Raw genomic sequence first — 17939 nt, forward strand, 5'->3', positions numbered from 1 at the left:
CTGACTTCTTCATCAGCTTTCCTATGTTGTAAACTACATCCTCTGCAGCTCTTCTTTGTGCCCAGCTGTGCCTTTACTTCTCTTTTGTGTGCTAGACCATACCTTTCCAGGATTTTTAAATGTCAGATCACCCCTTACCCAACTCTTTTGTGTCAGACCAAACCTTCACCAGCTCTAGATTGTGGCAGTCCAACCCTTTACTAGCTCTTCTTTTTGCCAGAACACACATTCAATAGCTCTCCATTGTGCATGAAAACACCTTTAAATGTCATTGCCTCCAGGAAGAGCAGATAGGTTGAGTGCTATCCAGACAAGAAATAAAGAGGATCGAGATGTGAGAAAGGACTTGGGTTCATAGATTATAACTGTTCATAAAGATCATTTCATATAAAAGCTAAAAAAGGTGAACAATACAATGGTGCATCATCCTTTTTATATTTTCCTTCTACTCACTAATTAGATATCTATTCATTATTGTAGAACACAGCTCTTCATCTAGCTGCCCTTGAGGGACATTCCAAGGCAGTTGGTCTTCTGCTGGAAAGTGGAGCATCGTTAACTCTAAATGCAGTTGAAGCTTCTTTCATTCATGGGGCGATACGCGCAGGAAGAAAGGATGTGGTCTCCACTGCAATTCACAGTGAAAGGTAGAACATGTGATTCTGGTTAATGGTTTAATATTGAGAAGTGTTAAATACTGTCTTGGAAAGAAATTAGAGGTATCCCTTAAATTATTGTTTATTGATTACATCACATAAAATAATATGCCAATGTTTTAGCTATTTAGCTAAATGTTATTTTTATTCTGGCTTGACAAAGGCTATTTGAGGTCAAAATATTGAGCTGTTGTTTTTATATGTGTTGTGATCAGTATAGAAATAAATAAATGCATAAACTTAAAATCTGCTTTAGACCAAAGTGTTTTTTTACCTTAATAGACTGAAAAATAAAAAAAATAAATGTAGAATGATAGTAATAATCTCACATAATTACCATATTTTTCGGATTATTAGACTCACTTTTCCTCCCAAACATGTGGGAGGAAAATGAGGGGTGCGTCTTATAATGTAAATTCAGCTTACCAGGAGGTGGAGAATGGGCTCTGTGCTGGCTGCGGAGCGCTGTGCTAGCTGCGGTAGGAGCTGTGCTGGATGTGGGGCACTGTGCTGGCTGCTATAGGGGCTGTGCTGGCCTCAGTGGGGAAAATGCTGGCCGCGGTGGAGGTTGTGTGGAGAAGGCCGGAGTGGCCGGTGAGATGCTCTGTCAGTGGTGCGGGCTTCAATTAATAGCACCCAGAATCGGTGCGTGTGCAGATGGAACTAGTGGCTCAAGATCTCATCTGCACATGCACCACCTCCAGCCCATTAATCTCCCAGCAGTGGACTCAAGGAAAATGACGCCCAGAGATGGCGTGTGCAGAGATGAGATCTCAGCTTGTCATTGAGCCAAGAGCTCAATCTGCACATGCGCCAACACCTGAGCGCCACTTCTTTGAAACCTGTACCCACCTCCAACAGAACATCTGTGACACCCGCCACACCACCCTGCTCCTGCAGCCAGCACAGCCCCCACCGCAGTCAGCACAGCCCCCACCGCAGCACCTGCAGCATCACCCTACTTCAGCACCACCTCTGCCTCCTGTCACGCTGCTCCACCTCTGCTGCCCCCCCCTCTGGTAAAAGGAGTATAAGACAGACCCCATTTTTTTTACCTTTTTTATCTCTACATTTGGGTGTGTATTATAAAATGAAAAATACGGTATCTTTTTACCACAACTTGGATATTAAATCTCCTACGCTCCTAGGATTCACATAAAAATGTTGTATAACATTTGTTTATATAGCTACAATGGTAATGAAAACAATATATTAAAATTACAACTGAAAATTTAGATGGAACCCCGGCCAGTGTCTGCCCCTCATATTAGTCCAATTTTTAAAAGTCATTGTCCGATAAAAAAGAACATTATATAGCTGCCACAGTACTTAAAATTGGTATTTCAGTTTGAACTTGCACAAGTCAATTCCTAAAACAAATAGTCAGTATCAAATGAGTAATAAATAATACCAATTGTCTAATAACCTTGGCTGTACACTGTAGGTATTTGAGCCATGCGGTATGCGTACTATTGCTATAATTTCTCCATAGATGCCTGCTCCACATGCTGACACAATATGCAGGGTGCCATACCTATTCCTAGAGGCTTCCCTGCATTCACAATGTATTGGCCAGCCAAGGCCACATCGGAGTATGGTGGAGGTGAGGGAATACACCGTGCAGTCGTGACAGGTGCTGAGTGTGGGTTACCTGACTGTGCTCACCATCCGGTGGGCTCTCTCTCGCATACAGGCGTCTGATCTGATCAGTGCACTTGTTGGAATCTTCACGCATGATGCCTCTACGGTTTGCGGGATAGCCCGCGTGCTGTGTGATCACTCTGTACTAGTAGTCAATCAGACAGGCGGTCAGTACTGATGTTTTCCCCGGGCATAGGTTCATCCGCACTTATCAGACTCATCTAGAAGTTTTAAATCTATCCAAAGATCTACGTGATGGACGCCCAGTACAGCCCATCAGAATGAACCTATGCCCCAAGAAGACATCGGTACTGACCGCCTGTCTGATCTGCGCGGAGATTCCAACAAGTGCACTAATCAGATCAGCCCCCTGCACGTGAGACAAAACATAGAGCCCACTGGACGGTGACCACAGTCAGGTAACCTCCAGATTTTAATGAATTGGATGAATATTACACCAGTGGCTTCATTTATTAAGATTGGCATAAACACTTCCAGACTAAATGAATCAGGACCATTATTCTTGGCAGCACCTTACCAGATGTAAACAGGAGATGTTCTGCTGATAACATCTGTATGAGGACAGAATGATCTTAGTGATTATTCTTAACCCATCGTTCTTCTTCAACCTGTGAGAGGTGGCTTATACACAAGCACTGCATTACTTTACTATAGTCAGTTGTGCTAATTTAAAGGTCTGAAATTGGTTCCTGTAAATGTAACCTAAATGTTTGTGTGATGGTGCTATACTCATATGTCAGCAGTTGGAGGCCTACTTTTAACTTTCGCCAAGGGCCCCACTTTGTCTAAAACTGGCCCTGTTGTAGAGTTGCCATTGAATAATTGTCATTGTAGGTGATTGTGCTAATACAATGCGAAATAATATTTGTGGGATATTTTTACATTTACTATATCTGTTTATGTGTAAAACTTTGAAAGTTTTGTTCCTTGTGGTCAAATATCATTACACGATCATCACTGTTTAATTCTAGGTGGGAAGAAGTGCTGGTCACATTTGCAGACACTTCTACTTTTAAGTGTCCTATCCTGGAAATGGTAAATTATCTGCCAGAAAGTTTAAAGGTGAGGAATTATCTGACATAAGAAAATAAATAAATAAATAAACAAACATCTGTGGTTGCATTAATCTTTTTTGATTTTTTTTTTGCTCATTCACACAACATCATGGCATGCAGTATGTTAAGAAAGCCTACAGCATGCTTCATAGGTCACAGATTTCCTCTGGGGTCTTGCCACAGATTCTTTCATTATACAAAGAAAAATTCACAGCAAAACCTGAATAAAACATACAGTGGAGAAAAAAGTATTTAGTCAGTCCCCAATTGTGCAAGTTCTCCCACTTAAAGGGAACCTGTCATCAGAAATTTGGCTTTCAACCTAAAAGTTTCCCCCTCTGCAGCTCGTGGGCTGCATTCTAGTAAGGTTTCTATACTTTTTGTGCCCCCTTTTAAACCAAAATAAATACTTTATAAAACTGTACCTTTCGGTTTGAAAATCTTGTAAATCGTCCATGGGGGCGGGCCGTGTGGCGTCCGTTGCTGTATCTTACGCCGTCCCCCATGCTCCAAATCATCATTCTAACGCCACCCACTGCGCCCGAGGTCCCGTGCACGCCGGGACACCTAGTGACGTGGTCGCATGCACTAGAGTATGGGCGGCGCTGTGATTGCATCGCAAGTGCGCGCCCATACTCTCGTGTGCGCGCTCTCCCCTCTGTACGTCGCTCAGATCCTCCGCTTCTCCTGTAGTGGCCTGCTCCGCTCCTCCCATCTATTTCCTGCTGCAGGGTACGATGGGAAGGAGGTGACGTCGGGCCGGCGCAGAACGCTGGAGGCAGTGGGGAAAGGGCGGGCACGAGAGTATGGGCGGGCACTTGCGATGCAATCACAGCGCCGCCCATACTCTCATGCCTGCGACCACGTCACTAGGTGTCCCGGCGTGCACGGGACCTCGGGCACAGTGGGCGGCGTTTTGAGGGATGATTTGGAGCATGGGGGACGGCGTAAGATACAGCAACGGATGCCACAAGGCCCGCCCCCATGGACGATTTACAAGATTTTCAAACCGAAAGGTACAGTTTTATAAAGTATTTATTTTGGTTTAAAAGGGGGCACAAAAAGTATAGAAACCTTACTAGAATGCAGCCCAGGAGCTGCAGAGGGGAAAACATTTAGGTTGAAAGCCAAATTTCTGATGACAGGTTCCCTTTAAAAACATGAGATTTGCCTGTAATTGACGTCATAGGTAGACCACAACTATGAGAGACAAAATGAGAAAGCAAATCCAAAAAATCACCTTGTCTGATTTGGCAAGATTTTATTTGCAAATTATGGGGGAAAATAAGTATTTGGTCAATAACAAAAGTTCATCTCAATATTTTGTTATATATCCTTTGTTGGCAATGACAGACGTTAAACGTTTTCTGTAAGTCTTCACAAGGTTGGCACACACTGTTGATGGTATGTTGGCCCATTACTCCATGCAGATCTCCTCTACAGCAGTGATGTTTTGGGCCTGTCACTGGGCAACACGGGCTTTCAACTCCCTCCAAAGGTTTTCTATGGGGTTGAGATCTGGAGACTGACTAGGTCACTCCAGGACCTTGATATGCTTTTTACGAAGCCACTGCTTCGTTGCCCTGGCGGTGTGCTTGGGATCATTACCATTCTTGAAAACCCAGCCACGTTTCATCTTCAATGCCCTTTCTGATGGAAGGAGGTTTGCACGCAAAAGCTCACGATACATAGTCCCATTCATTCTTTCATGTACATGGATCAGTCGTCCTGGTCCCTTTGCAGAGAAACAGACCCAAAGCATGATGTTCCCACCCCCATGCTTCACAGTAGGTATGGTATTCTTTGGATACAAGTCAGCATTCTGTCTCCTCCAAACACGAGTTGTGTTTCTACCAAACAGTTCTACTTTGATTTCATCAGACCATATGACATTTTCCCAATACTCTTCTGGATAATCCAAATGCTCTCTAGCAAACTTCAGATGAGCCCAGACATGTACAGGCTTAAGCAGGGGAACACATCTGGCACTGTAGGATCTGAGTCCCTGGCAATGTAGTGTGTTACTGATGGTAGCCTTTGTTACAGTGCTCCCAGCTCTATGCAGGTTATTCACTAGGTCCCCCATTGTGGTTCTGGGATTTTTGCTCATTGTTCTTGTGATCATTTGACCCTGCGGGGTGAGATCTTGCGTGGAGCCCCAGATTTAGGGAGACAATCAGAAATCTTGCATGTTTTTAGATAACTAAACACTTTTTTTCCACCATAATTTGCAAAAAAAAAAATCTTGCCAAATCAGAGAAGGTGATTTTCTGCATTTGTTTTCTCATTTTGTCTCTCATAGCTGTGGTCTACCTATGATGTCAATTACAGGCCTCTTTCATCTTTTAAGTGGGAGAACTTGCACAATTGGTTGCTGAGTAAATACTTTTTTTTCACCACTATATTTGCAGTGAAAACAAAAAAAATAAATAAAAAGAATTTTATATATATACAGTGCCTACAAGTAGTATTCAACCCCCTGCAGATTTAGCAGGTTTACACATTCGGAATTAACTTGGCATTGTCACATTTGGACTGTAGATCAGCCTGGAAGTGTGAAATGCACTGCAGCAAAAAAGAATGTTATTTCTTTTTTTATTTTTTTTTTTTTAAATTGTGAAAAGTTTATTCAGAGGGTCATTTATTATTCAACCCCTCAAACCACAAGAATTCTGTTTGGTTCCCCTAAAGTATTAAGAAGTATTTCAGGCACAAAGAACAATGAACTTCACATGTTTGGATTAATTATCTCTTTTTCCAGCCTTTTCTGACTAATTAAGACCCTCCCCAAACTTATGAACAGCACTCATACTTGGTCAACATGGGAAAGACAAAGAAGCATTCCAAGGCCATCAGAGACAAGATCGTGGAGGGTCACAAGGCTGGAAAGGGGTACAAAACCCTTTCCAAGGAGTTGGGCCTACCTGTCTCCACTGTTGGGAGCATCATCCGGAAGTGGAAGGCTTATGGAACTACTGTTAGCCTTCCACGGCCTGGACAGCCTTTGAAAGTTTCCACCCGTGCCGAGGCCAGGCTTGTCCGAAGAGTCAAGGCTAACCCAAGGACAACAAGGAAGGAGCTCCGGGAAGATCTCATGGCAGTGGGGACATTGGTTTCAGTCAATACCATAAGTAACGTACTCCACCGCAATGGTCTCCGTTCCAGACGAGCCCGTAAGGTACCTTTACTTTAAAAGCGTCATGTCAAGGCTCGCCTACAGTTTGCTCATGATCACTTGGAGGACTCTGAGACAGACTGGTTCAAGGTTCTCTGGTCTGATGAGACCAAGATCGAGATCTTTGGTGCCAACCACACACGTGACGTTTGGAGACTGGATGGCACTGCATACGACCCCAAGAATACCATCCCTACAGTCAAGCATGGTGGTGACAGCATCATGCTGTGGGGCTGTTTCTCAGCCAAGGGGCCTGGCCATCTGGTCCGCATCCATGGGAAGATGGATAGCATGGCCTACCTGGAGATTTTGGCCAAGAACCTTCGCTCCTCCATCAAGGATCTTAAGATGGGTCGTCATTTCATCTTCCAACAAGACAATGACCCAAAGCACACAGCCAAGAAAACCAAGGCCTGGTTCAAGAGGGAAAAAATCAAGGTGTTGCAGTGGCCTAGTCAGTCTCCTGACCTTAACCCAATTGAAAACTTGTGGAAGGAGCTCAAGATTAAAGTCCACATGAGACACCCAAAGAACCTAGATAACTTGGAGAAGATCTGCATGGAGGAGTGGGCCAAGATAACTCCAGAGACCTGTGCCGGCCTGATCAGGTCTTATAAAAGACGATTATTAGCTGTAATTGCAAACAAGGGTTATTCCACAAAATATTAAACCTAGGGGTTGAATAATAATTGACCCACACTTTTATGTTGAAAATTTATTAAAATTTAACTGAGCAACATAACTTGTTGGTTTGTAAGATTTATGCATCTGCTAATAAATCCTGCTCTTGTTTGAAGTTTGCAGGCTCTAACTTATTTGCATCTTATCAAACCTGCTAAATCTGCAGGGGGTTGAATACTACTTGTAGGCACTGTGTGTGTATATATATATATATATATATATATATATATATATATATATATATATATATAAATAAATAAAATATTTCATAAGCTGTATATTACCAAACCTGACTACAGGAAGGATTAGAAAATCTCCAGCCGCACAGGAGCACCCCATAAAATGAACATAATGCTGAGCAATGTCAAAATGACATTATTGTTCACATACTCCATCGTACATCACATCTTTTAATTGCTTCAGGGTTCGGAGAAGCCCAAAGCAGTTAGAGGGAATTTGAGGGTTTTTGCTACCTGATCTACATAGTAAAAACAAAAAAAGCAAAGAAAAACCAGTACAATTACTTAGTCAGAAAAGGTGTATGAATTGCATTGAATAGTAAACAACAATTTAAAGAGAGTACAGCACAAAGATAAAATAGAGCTTAATGGTGAGGACCAGCAGGTGGTGAACTCCACCTCACATTAGGTGTGTACAAGGTAATAATAGAACTAGGAGGAGGTCCTGCAGCATGCTGTCCACAATTGCCAAGAAAATAAATCAGAGACTGTTCAGTATCAAGTGCTAATATAGCTGTAAAGACTGAGCAGTACAAATTGTTAAAAGGCAAGAGAAGACACAGCACATGTCGCCCAGACAACCCCACCCCAGTCATAAATATAATACAATACCCAAATGTGAGCAAAGGTCCAAGGAAACGCCAACCTATAGGTTTCGTATAAATCCTTCTTCCACCTGAGCTGTGGATCTCTGCAGCTCCTCCAGAGTGACAAGGGCCTCTTCACTGCTTTTCTAGTTAGTGCTCTTCTTGCTTGGGATGTCAGATTAAGTGGATGGCCAAGTCTTGGTAGGTTTGCAGCACATAAATTACACGCAGGTGAACTCAATTTACTAATTAGGTGACTTCTCTAGGCAATTAATCACTCTTGATTTTATTTATGGGGTCAGACTACAGGGGGATGAATACAAATGCACAATTTTTTAGATTTATATGTTTAAAATATTTAGAAAACCATGCATCATTTTCTTTATACTTCTTTAATACTTGTTAATTAGTGTTAGTATATCACATGAAACTCCAATAAAATACATTTAAGTTTGTTGGTGTAACGTGAAAAAATATGGAACAGGTCATGAGTCATGAATATTAATATTTTTTCAAGGCACTGTATGCTGCGGATGTAACCTATGACATCTTCTGGCAAATTATCATGAATATATATATGTGTATATATATATATATATATATATATATATATATATATATATATATATATATATATATATGTACATATATATATATATATATATATATATACAGCAAAATCCACATCCATTAACCATGTTGTGATTTCATTTTGCTTTCTAGATTCTGCTGGATAGATGTATGACTGAATCACAAGGGGACAAGAAAAACTGGAATTATTCTGTGAGTTCCTACAGTGCACATTGAGTTGTCTATCATTTAATACTTCCTATTGTGTGCATATACTGTATAATACTGTGCAAAGCTTTTAGGCAGGTGTGACCTTGCACACAGTTTTTGAAGGAACTCAGCAGGGAGGTTGTTCCAGACATCTTGGAAAACTAAGCATAAAACTTATGTTTATGTAATTGTGTGAAAATCCTTTTGCATTTTCATGTAATCCCAGTCACTCTATGATGTTGAGATCAGAGCTGTATCACCACATATTCTTTCCTGTAAAGATAGTTCTTAATGACCTTGCCAATATATTTGGGATCAGTGTCCTGCTGCAATATAAATTTTGACCCATTCAAATGGCTTTTTGATGGTATTAAATGATGGATAATGCTGTATATCTCAACATTGAAGAAATCCATTAATGCAGTGGTTGGTCAAAGAAACTTAGTGCATCAGATAAAAGACACATCATACTTACTCTCCATTAAAATAAGAAATTGTCCAGCGGTTACATCAGCTCAGACATGGCTGGAAACTTTGGGAACCAGTTATACCCATGTATTGAGAGATGTCTGGCCAGAAGTGATCTTCATTAAATAATTGCAGCTAAAAAATATACCTTCTACATGGAAACAAGGTGACTCAACTATGTACAGAAACATAGGAATTCGGTAGCAAAAAAATGGAAGTTGGTGCTCTGAACTGATGGGTCGAAAATTAAAACATTTGACTTAGGGTCCCTTCATGCTGCGTTTTTACCTACATTCAGTGGTCCAATCAGAGCTTCCATCCAAAACCCCCGGCAAAATGGGATTCGGACGCATGCGCCGACGGGGCCATTGACTATAATGGCGCAGACAGAGTTAGTGTGTGCTCTGTCTTGCACCATTTTCAGGTGTATACGCATAATGCAAGCGAACACCCAGATTTAGTCTACTACTAATAAAATGCAATTAGACTGCATGATTAGCAGAAACAAGGGAACACTCGTTTCTATATAACCATGCAGTATAAAAAGACTGCCAGTCATCAGACAAATTAGCGATATGCTTGTTCGTCAAGTGAAATTATCTACTTGCTTAAAAAAAAATCATCATTGTTCCTTGCAGGACATGATCCTGTCCAAAAAGAACATGTGCTGCCTAGAACAATGACAGTGTATGCGCCTAAAACAATCTCTTACTAAGTTTTAGTGATGCGTGAAAGTCTGTGAATCCTTCAGAATTAAGGACAAAAGTCCTTAAAGTAGAAAACAAAATAAAACAAATATTAGACTGTCATTTTTAAATAAGGATAATGTCCCCTATATCACATCGGTGAGTGGGAAAAGTATGGGAATCTTTTGGATTACCAAATTATTTGAAAGTGAATTTGAAGTCTAATGTTTTCAAACAAGGGGGTGACAATGAGGTGTGAGCTAAAGATGATTGTAAAGTGATATATTTCATGAACTCTAAGCAGAAAACAAGTATTTGGGTCAATACATGGATGACTGTAAATGTTGTATGCAGCAGAGATTTAAGTATTAATAATAATGAGAGGGTTTTAATTTAAATCTTTTCTTGTCCATAAGGTTGAGTACAACTTCCGATATCTACAATGCCCTCTGTCCTTTAAGAAAAACCGGCATGGCTATGCAAAATCACAAGCCAGCAAAGTTTATTATGAGCCTCTCACAACTTTAAATGTAAGTCAATGTAATTCTCAGTTTTTATTCATGTATGGTTCATAAGGTTTTTGTTAGTGCATTAGAGATAAGCAGATCATTTGACTTTTGAATTTGCCGATTTAGGAGAATTATCCCCAAGGATTAGATTTGGAGCAAAGAAATTAGCATGAATCACATAATTCAAAAGCCTCAATTTACCTAAAAAATATGTTCCACTGTCAGTTCCCACTGGAGCCAATTAAACAAGTTTTGAGTTCTGCAATGCAAATACAGTCTTTTTAACCCCTTAACTACTGCCAATAAGGGGGCCTTATTTCTTGCTGCCATTTTAAAACGGCAGTAAGGAATAAGTAAAAAGCGCCCCTTTGGGTAAAAATCCCACAGGTGACAGCAATCAGGGCAGATGAACCCCTTAAATAGCACTGCTAATCATTGCCATAATACACGGGCCTGTTAGATCTTGATATAACAGGGTCCAACAGGCTCTGTCAGTGAGACACTAACAGGTGTCTTGCACTGCTGTACATGACTACCACAGTTTATGAGACCAGTAAAAATGTTAGGACCCGTAGGACTAAGTGAAAAAATGAAAAAGTATACTAAAAAATGTACAAAAAGTAGAAAAAAAATCTGAATAAAAATTTATATGCCTCAAAATGGTACCAAAAAAAATCTCCAACTTGTCACATAAAAAATGAGCTCTCATACAGCCTTGTTTGCCAAAGTATAAAAAAGTTACAGCTCTCAGAATATGACAATAAAAAGATTATTTATTATAACAGAAGATTTTTTATTGTGTGCTGTATGGTATTGTAATCACATCGACCTGAAGATAAAAACTCACCTATCAGTTATATTGCACAAGGTACCACGCAAAAATAAAAATAAGAAGAGTTCTTGTACTACTGTCTATTTGTTCATTCTACCGCCTAAAAATCAGAATAAGCATCAGTTCACATTTATCCTGCTCTTTCCGCTGAGTGGTTACGTCGGGTTTTCTGTGTAAATCCCCAAAACTGTGATTCAGATAAGACACTCAACGGAATACTCATTATAATGAAGCCGATGGAGACACTTTGCTGTTCGTCTGGTCTCTGTTCCAGCAGTGTCCCATCAATTTTGGTGTCTTTTTAGCGCATAAGTGTGGACTACCACTGTTCTGGGCACACCTAAAAAACATTGGATACCACTGGAACAGATGCCAAACGGGATTTAAGCGGAAACCCCGACATAAGCTCTCAACATAGAACACAAGAATGTGATGCCTTATACTGAAAGTGATAAAAAAAAATGTATGTACCCCAAAATGATGCCAATAAAAGCTTTAATTTATTCTGTACAAAACTAGCCCGCAGTCAGGTCTATCATCTCTCACTGAAAATATTGGAGGTTCTCACGTTACTTGTAGAAAAATCGCTCTGGAAAAGCGACAAGGCTCCCACCCCCTCAAACAAAATTTAACTGAAATCTGTATTCCCATATCCAAATTTCCTCCTTCTTCTGATCCCCATTGGGTCTAAATCGTAGTCAACAGCTGCATTTGACATTATTGTAGTGAGGAGAGCTTAATTAAACGGGTGGTCCACTACCAAGTATAGGGGCCACATTGATGTAAAGCTGTGACAGAAGGATTTTCCGAAATGCCTTCTGTTGTCCATTCTACCTGTGAGCGGCGCTATTACTGTCCACTCATCCTCATAACATGACCTAGGCTGCAGTGACCCTTGATGTCCGGTGATGTCATGTCAAATTCCGGAATTGGAAGTTGACCCGTCATCACTGAGGCGGGACACAGTTTCCGAGTGACTGGGATGTGGACAGAGTTTCATTGCACATCACAGCCCATCAGAGCGCCGCAAGCAAAAGTAATTCTGGGCTGTGATGTGCGGGAAAAACTCTGCCCACAGCCCAGTCACTCATGGAGCACATTTCTTGTTTGTTTTGTATGCACAATGGTCTGAATTTTTTTCACCAATTAAAGGGGTTGTCCACTACTAGATCAATTTATTTTGATTACACTTGTTTCTCCTAGTTAAATCAAAAGACCCTGTAGTCGCCACCACTTGTTCTGGCGTCGTTCAAGCGCTGTTGGTAACCGCTGTACAGGGCTCATGTAACTTCAATGGACCCCCAGGTCCAATCACTGCTGGCTTCTCTCTTGCCTCCTTCTTTACACATGAGCAATCAACAGGAACTGAGTGGTAGTCACAGGATCACTTCCTGTTGATTAACTCATTTAATCTAAAGGCTAGGATAGAGAAGTCAGCAGTGATGTGATGTGGAGCTCGTGAGATGTCACAATGTCACATGAGCCCCAAATTGTGGTTACCAACAGCGCTGGAACAGGAGGTGAGTATAGGGTTTTTTATTTTAACTGGGGGAACAAGTGGAGTCAGAAAGTGTTGTTCTAGTAGTAGACAACCCCTTTAAGTAAAAATAAAACTATACATACATTCTTGGTATCTTCAAACTTGTACTGACCTGGGAATCATATTGCTCAGTCAGTTTTACTATGCAGTGAATATGGTAAATTAACCACCCCCCCTCCCCAAAAAAAAAATACATAGAATAAGTTTTTTTTTTATTTTTTCAATTTCACCTCACATAGTGTCATTCAAAAGTACAACTCATCCCACAAAAAAACAAACCCTCATATTGACAGAAAAATAAAAAGTTATGGCTCTTGAAAGAAGGGGAGATAAAAACAAAAACGAAAAATGATAAATCGCCTTTGTTGTACCTAGGCTGTGCCGTTTCTCAGGCATTTATCCTAAGCTCTAATCCCATGGATTTCAGAGTTATCAAATTGGACAAGTACTAAGAAATGGCCCAGTTTTCTGTGAGAGTACTCTCCCATCCAGACTTAAGTGTCAGGTCACTGACAGGGTATTCAATGTAGCTGGTGGCTTTGTCACACCAAAGCTGAGCGTTATCTGCCACAAGCATGGAAAACCTATGCTTTGTAAACATTAACTGTTATGGCAACAAAGGAGGTGATGTTACCATGTGACAGAAGTGGGCAGAGCTTAGCAGAGGAGAAGTGGTGGTGCAGGGCCCGTGGTGATGTCACGACCATGCGACCCTAATGGGCGGAGCTTAGCAGAGAAAAAGCAATGATGGGGAGTGACTAAGTTCAAGAAAGATTTGTCTGAAATTGAGTGACAATGACTGAACCCAACAAAAGCACCACTTATATGACCATTGCCAGATTAAGGTTGGTGGGGGCCCCTGGGCAGAAAATCTGGTGGGGGCCCAATAACGTTAACATTTTTAACCATAACAGTAGAGCACGAACTGTAGCATTTAGATATAAATACTGCACCTCGGTCTCACATTCCCCCTTCTCAGCATACTGTGCCCTCCATGCTATGCCCTCACACTGGCCACCATGCTGCCCCTTCTCTATACTGCCTACCTCCTTCACTATCCAGTCACTATACTTCACCTCAGTCTCACATTCCCCCTCCTCAGCATACGGTACCCTTCATACTGTGCCCTCACACTGGCCACCATAATGCTCCTTCTCTACACTGCACCCCAGTCTCACATTCCCCCTCCTCAGCATACTGTGGCCTCACACTAGCCACCATGCTGCCCCTTCTCTATACTGCCTGTCTCCTTCACTATCCAGTCACTATACTGCACCTCAGTCTTACATTTCCCTCCTCAGCATACTGTGTCCTCCATACTGTGCCCTCACACTGGCCACCATAATGCTCCTTCTCTATACTGCCTACCTCCTTCACTATCCAGTCACTATACTGTACCTCCGTCTCACATTCCCCCTCCTCAGCAGACTGTACCCTTCATACTGTGCCCTCACACTGGCCATCATACTGCCCCTTCTGTACACTGCACCTCAGTCTCTCATTCCCCCTCTTCAGCATACTGTGTCCTCCTCCATACTGTGCCCTCACACTGGCCACCATGCTGCCCCTTCTCTATACTGCCTACCTCCTTAACTATCCAGTCACTACACTTTACCTGTCTCACAGTCCCCCAGCTCAGCATAATGTGCCCTCACACTGGCCACCATGCTGCCCCTTCTCTATACTGCTTATCCACCCCCCCCCACAACCCAGTCTCTATACTATGCCCCTCACACTTTTCTTTCCCAATACTGTCCACTTACAATTTTCTCCCACCATACTGCTGCCTCACACTTTCCAATGGTGTCCCCCTGATTGCTGTGCAGGGGCAAATATACCGCATGCCCCCCAAAGCTACACCCCTGTACAGTGTACAGGAGAATACATGACTGGTACACGCAGGGCCGGCTCCAGGATTTTGTAGGCCCTGGGTGAAAGAGTCTCAGCGGGCCCCATCCACACATAGACATGCACAGATACATACACATACAAGCATACGTACACATACATATTTAAAGAGAAATTCATAAAAACACATATAAATAGACATAAATTTAGATAGTCATATACACTGACATACATAAATACACATCATACATGCACACATAGACACATTTTTATATATATTTTTAATATTGGGAAGCTGGCAACAGTCTCATTCACCTCCCCGCTTGTCTCCATCCACGCTGATTGGTGGCAGTCACTAACAGACATGGCCGCACATAGAGCACACAGTTGTCGCGGGCGGCGGGGCGCTGCGCTTGCTAACGCTCGGGTCCGGCACTGCTGCTGCTGCTGCTCGGTGGCTCGAGCGGTGGGCCGGATCCGGGGACTGGAGCGGCGCTCCTCGCCTGTGAGTGAAAAGGGTAGTTTGGGTTTGGGGATTTAGTCCGTGACGCCACCCGCGGGTTGTGGAGAGGTTGGGGCACCACCGCTGCTGGTGACGGGGATCCAGGGAGCGATGGTAGGGAGCAGCTGGGATGTTGTTTTCCCCCTCCGTGGGTAGGGGTTGGTGGTCCCGGGGCCCAGTGAGGTGACGGGGAGGCAGGGTTGGCAAGGTGCAGGGTCACCTGGACTGCGCAGCGCGGTGCCGGATGGCACGGTTGTACTCACTCAGCCACAAATGTACGCAAAGTCTCTGGTAAACCAAACGGCTGGATGGACGGGTCCCGCAGCCGGCTGCTGTAGCTTCTCCCGGACGGATAGTGGTGGCTGCCTTTCCCTGCACCTTTGTGTATGTTCGGTCCCGATGGATTCCCACCGGTAACCCGCTCCCCAGCGTGTATATGTGCCGGAGGAGCCCTTTTGCCCGCAGGCTCTTGCCCTTGGAACTCTAGCTGTGGCGGTAGCTGTATTTCCTTCTACTGGTCGGACAGTTGCCTTCAATCGGGTCTTGGCTGTTAGGAAACCCCTGGGGTTCCGGTTACTGACGCATTTGACCTCTAATGGCGACTCCAAGCCTGGTCGGGGTCTGTAGGCCCTGCCTGTGTGTGCTGGCTTCACTTCGCTCCCCGGTTCGGTACCGGCGGGCCACCGCCCGTCCCCGTCCTACGGTTCCGCGTTGATCTGCCTCTCCTGCAGACGGCCACCACCGTCTGCCAACCTTGCTCTAAGTGCCCGGGCCACACACCCGGACACGGTCAGTTTACTCCTCCACAACTCCACTTCACTCCTCACTCCTCCACTTCCCTAACTGATCTCTTCCTTTTCCCGCCTCCAGGCCTGTGAACTCCTCAGTGGGCGGGGCCAACCGCCTGGTTCTGCCCCACCTGGTGTGGACATCAGAACCTGGAGGGAGGCAACAAGGATTTTGTGTCTGGCTGATGTGCCTGTCTCAGGGTGGGGGTGTATGTTGTAGTACCTGTGACGACCTGGCTAGTCCAGGGCGCCACACTAACACCGATGTATATACACATCACAAGAGAGGCTGGGGACATACACATTACTGGGGGGCATACATATTACTGAGGAAAGGGGTATATAGCAATGGGGGGCATACAGCTCTAGAGGGGGGGCAGTGGCTCTGAGGTGGGGGGACAAACAGCTCTGAGGTGGGGGAGTAACATGCAGCTCTGGGAGTATACAGCTTTGGGATGGAGGGGACATACAACTCTGGAGGTATAGTAGTATGCAGCCCCCATATTCCTCCATATAGTGTTATGAAGCTCCCATAGTCCTCCATATAATATTATGTAGCCCCCATGTAGCATTATGCTGCCCCCATATGGCATTATGCAGCCCCCATATAGCACTATTCAGCCCCCATATGGCACTATGCAGCCCCATATGGCACTATGCAGCCCTCATATGGCACTATGCAGCCCCCATATGGCATTATGCAGCCCCCATATGGCACTATGCAACCCCCATATTACATTAAGCAGCCCCCATATAGTACAATGCAGACCCATATAGCATTAGGCACCCTGATGTAGTACACAGCCCCTATATAGCACAGTGCAGACCTAGACAGCATTAGGCATCGTCACGTAGTACACAGCCCCTATATAGCACAGTGCAGAGCCAGATAGCATTAGGCATCCTCACATAGTACACAGCCCCTATATAGCACAGAGGAGAGCCAGATAGTATTAGGCATCCTCACATAGTACACAGCCCCTATATAGCACAGAGCAGACCAGATAATATTAAGCACCTTCACGTAGTACACAGCCCCTATATAGCACAGTGAAGAGTCAGATAGTATTAGGCATCCTCATGTAGTATACAGCCCCTATAAAGCACAGTGCAGAGCCAGATAGCATTAGGCACCCTCATGTAGTATACAGTCAGTATATAGCACAGTGCAGACCCAGATAGTGTTAGGCATCCTCACGTAGTACACAGCCCTTATATAGCACAGTGCAGAGCCAGATAGTTTTAGGCATCCTCATGTAGTATACAACCAGTATATAACACAGTGCAGAGCCAGATAGCATTAGGCACCCTCATGTAGAATACAGTCAGTATATAGCACAGTGCAAACCCAGATAGTGTTAGGCATCCTCACGTAGTACACAGCTCCTATATAGCACAGTGCAGAGCCAGATAGCATTAGGCATCATCATGTAGTATACAGCCCATATATAGCACAGTGCAGAGCCAGATAGCATTAGGCACCCTCACGTAGTACACAGCCCGTATATTGCACAGTGCAGAGAGCCAGATAGCAATTAGGCATCCTCATGTAGTATACAGCCGCCATATCATTTAATGCACCCCCATGGTCGTCTGGCCACAGTGATTGTACATACTCCCTTCTCCTCGTTCCCCCTTTGCTCCGGTCTCCTCGGCGCGTCCATTGCTGTTGCTCGCTCTGACCTCTCTGATAACGTCACCACTAGAGATAAGCGAACCGGCCGTGGTTCGGCTCGAGTTCGGTTCGTCGAACAGAGGTCTCGTTCGAGTTCGGTTCGGCAAACGTTCGACGAACCGAACTCGAACCACATAGGAAACAATGGCAGGCAATCACAAACACATAAAAACACCTAGAAAACACCCTCAAAGGTGTCCAAAATGTGACAAACAACTCACAACACAACACAAACACATGGGAAAGTGACAAGGAC

The 17939-nt window shown here is 43.6% G+C and overlaps 1 protein-coding gene across 3 annotated transcripts in view; it reads left to right on the plus strand.

The window, feature by feature from the left end:
• The window catches only part of TRPA1 (transient receptor potential cation channel subfamily A member 1), a 291437-nt gene that overhangs the window by 197081 nt on the left and 76417 nt on the right, over positions 1 to 17939 (plus strand). For all 3 annotated transcript variants that reach the window (XM_075353178.1, XM_075353180.1, XM_075353179.1), the window contains exons 15-18: positions 481 to 647; positions 3290 to 3380; positions 8779 to 8838; positions 10406 to 10519. In XM_075353178.1, the coding sequence (XP_075209293.1) occupies positions 481 to 647; positions 3290 to 3380; positions 8779 to 8838; positions 10406 to 10519 (432 nt within the window). The remainder of the gene's footprint in view (positions 1 to 480; positions 648 to 3289; positions 3381 to 8778; positions 8839 to 10405; positions 10520 to 17939) is intronic.

This window comes from Anomaloglossus baeobatrachus, chromosome 6, assembly GCF_048569485.1.
Source record: "Anomaloglossus baeobatrachus isolate aAnoBae1 chromosome 6, aAnoBae1.hap1, whole genome shotgun sequence".
Lineage (NCBI taxonomy): Eukaryota > Metazoa > Chordata > Amphibia > Anura > Aromobatidae > Anomaloglossus > Anomaloglossus baeobatrachus.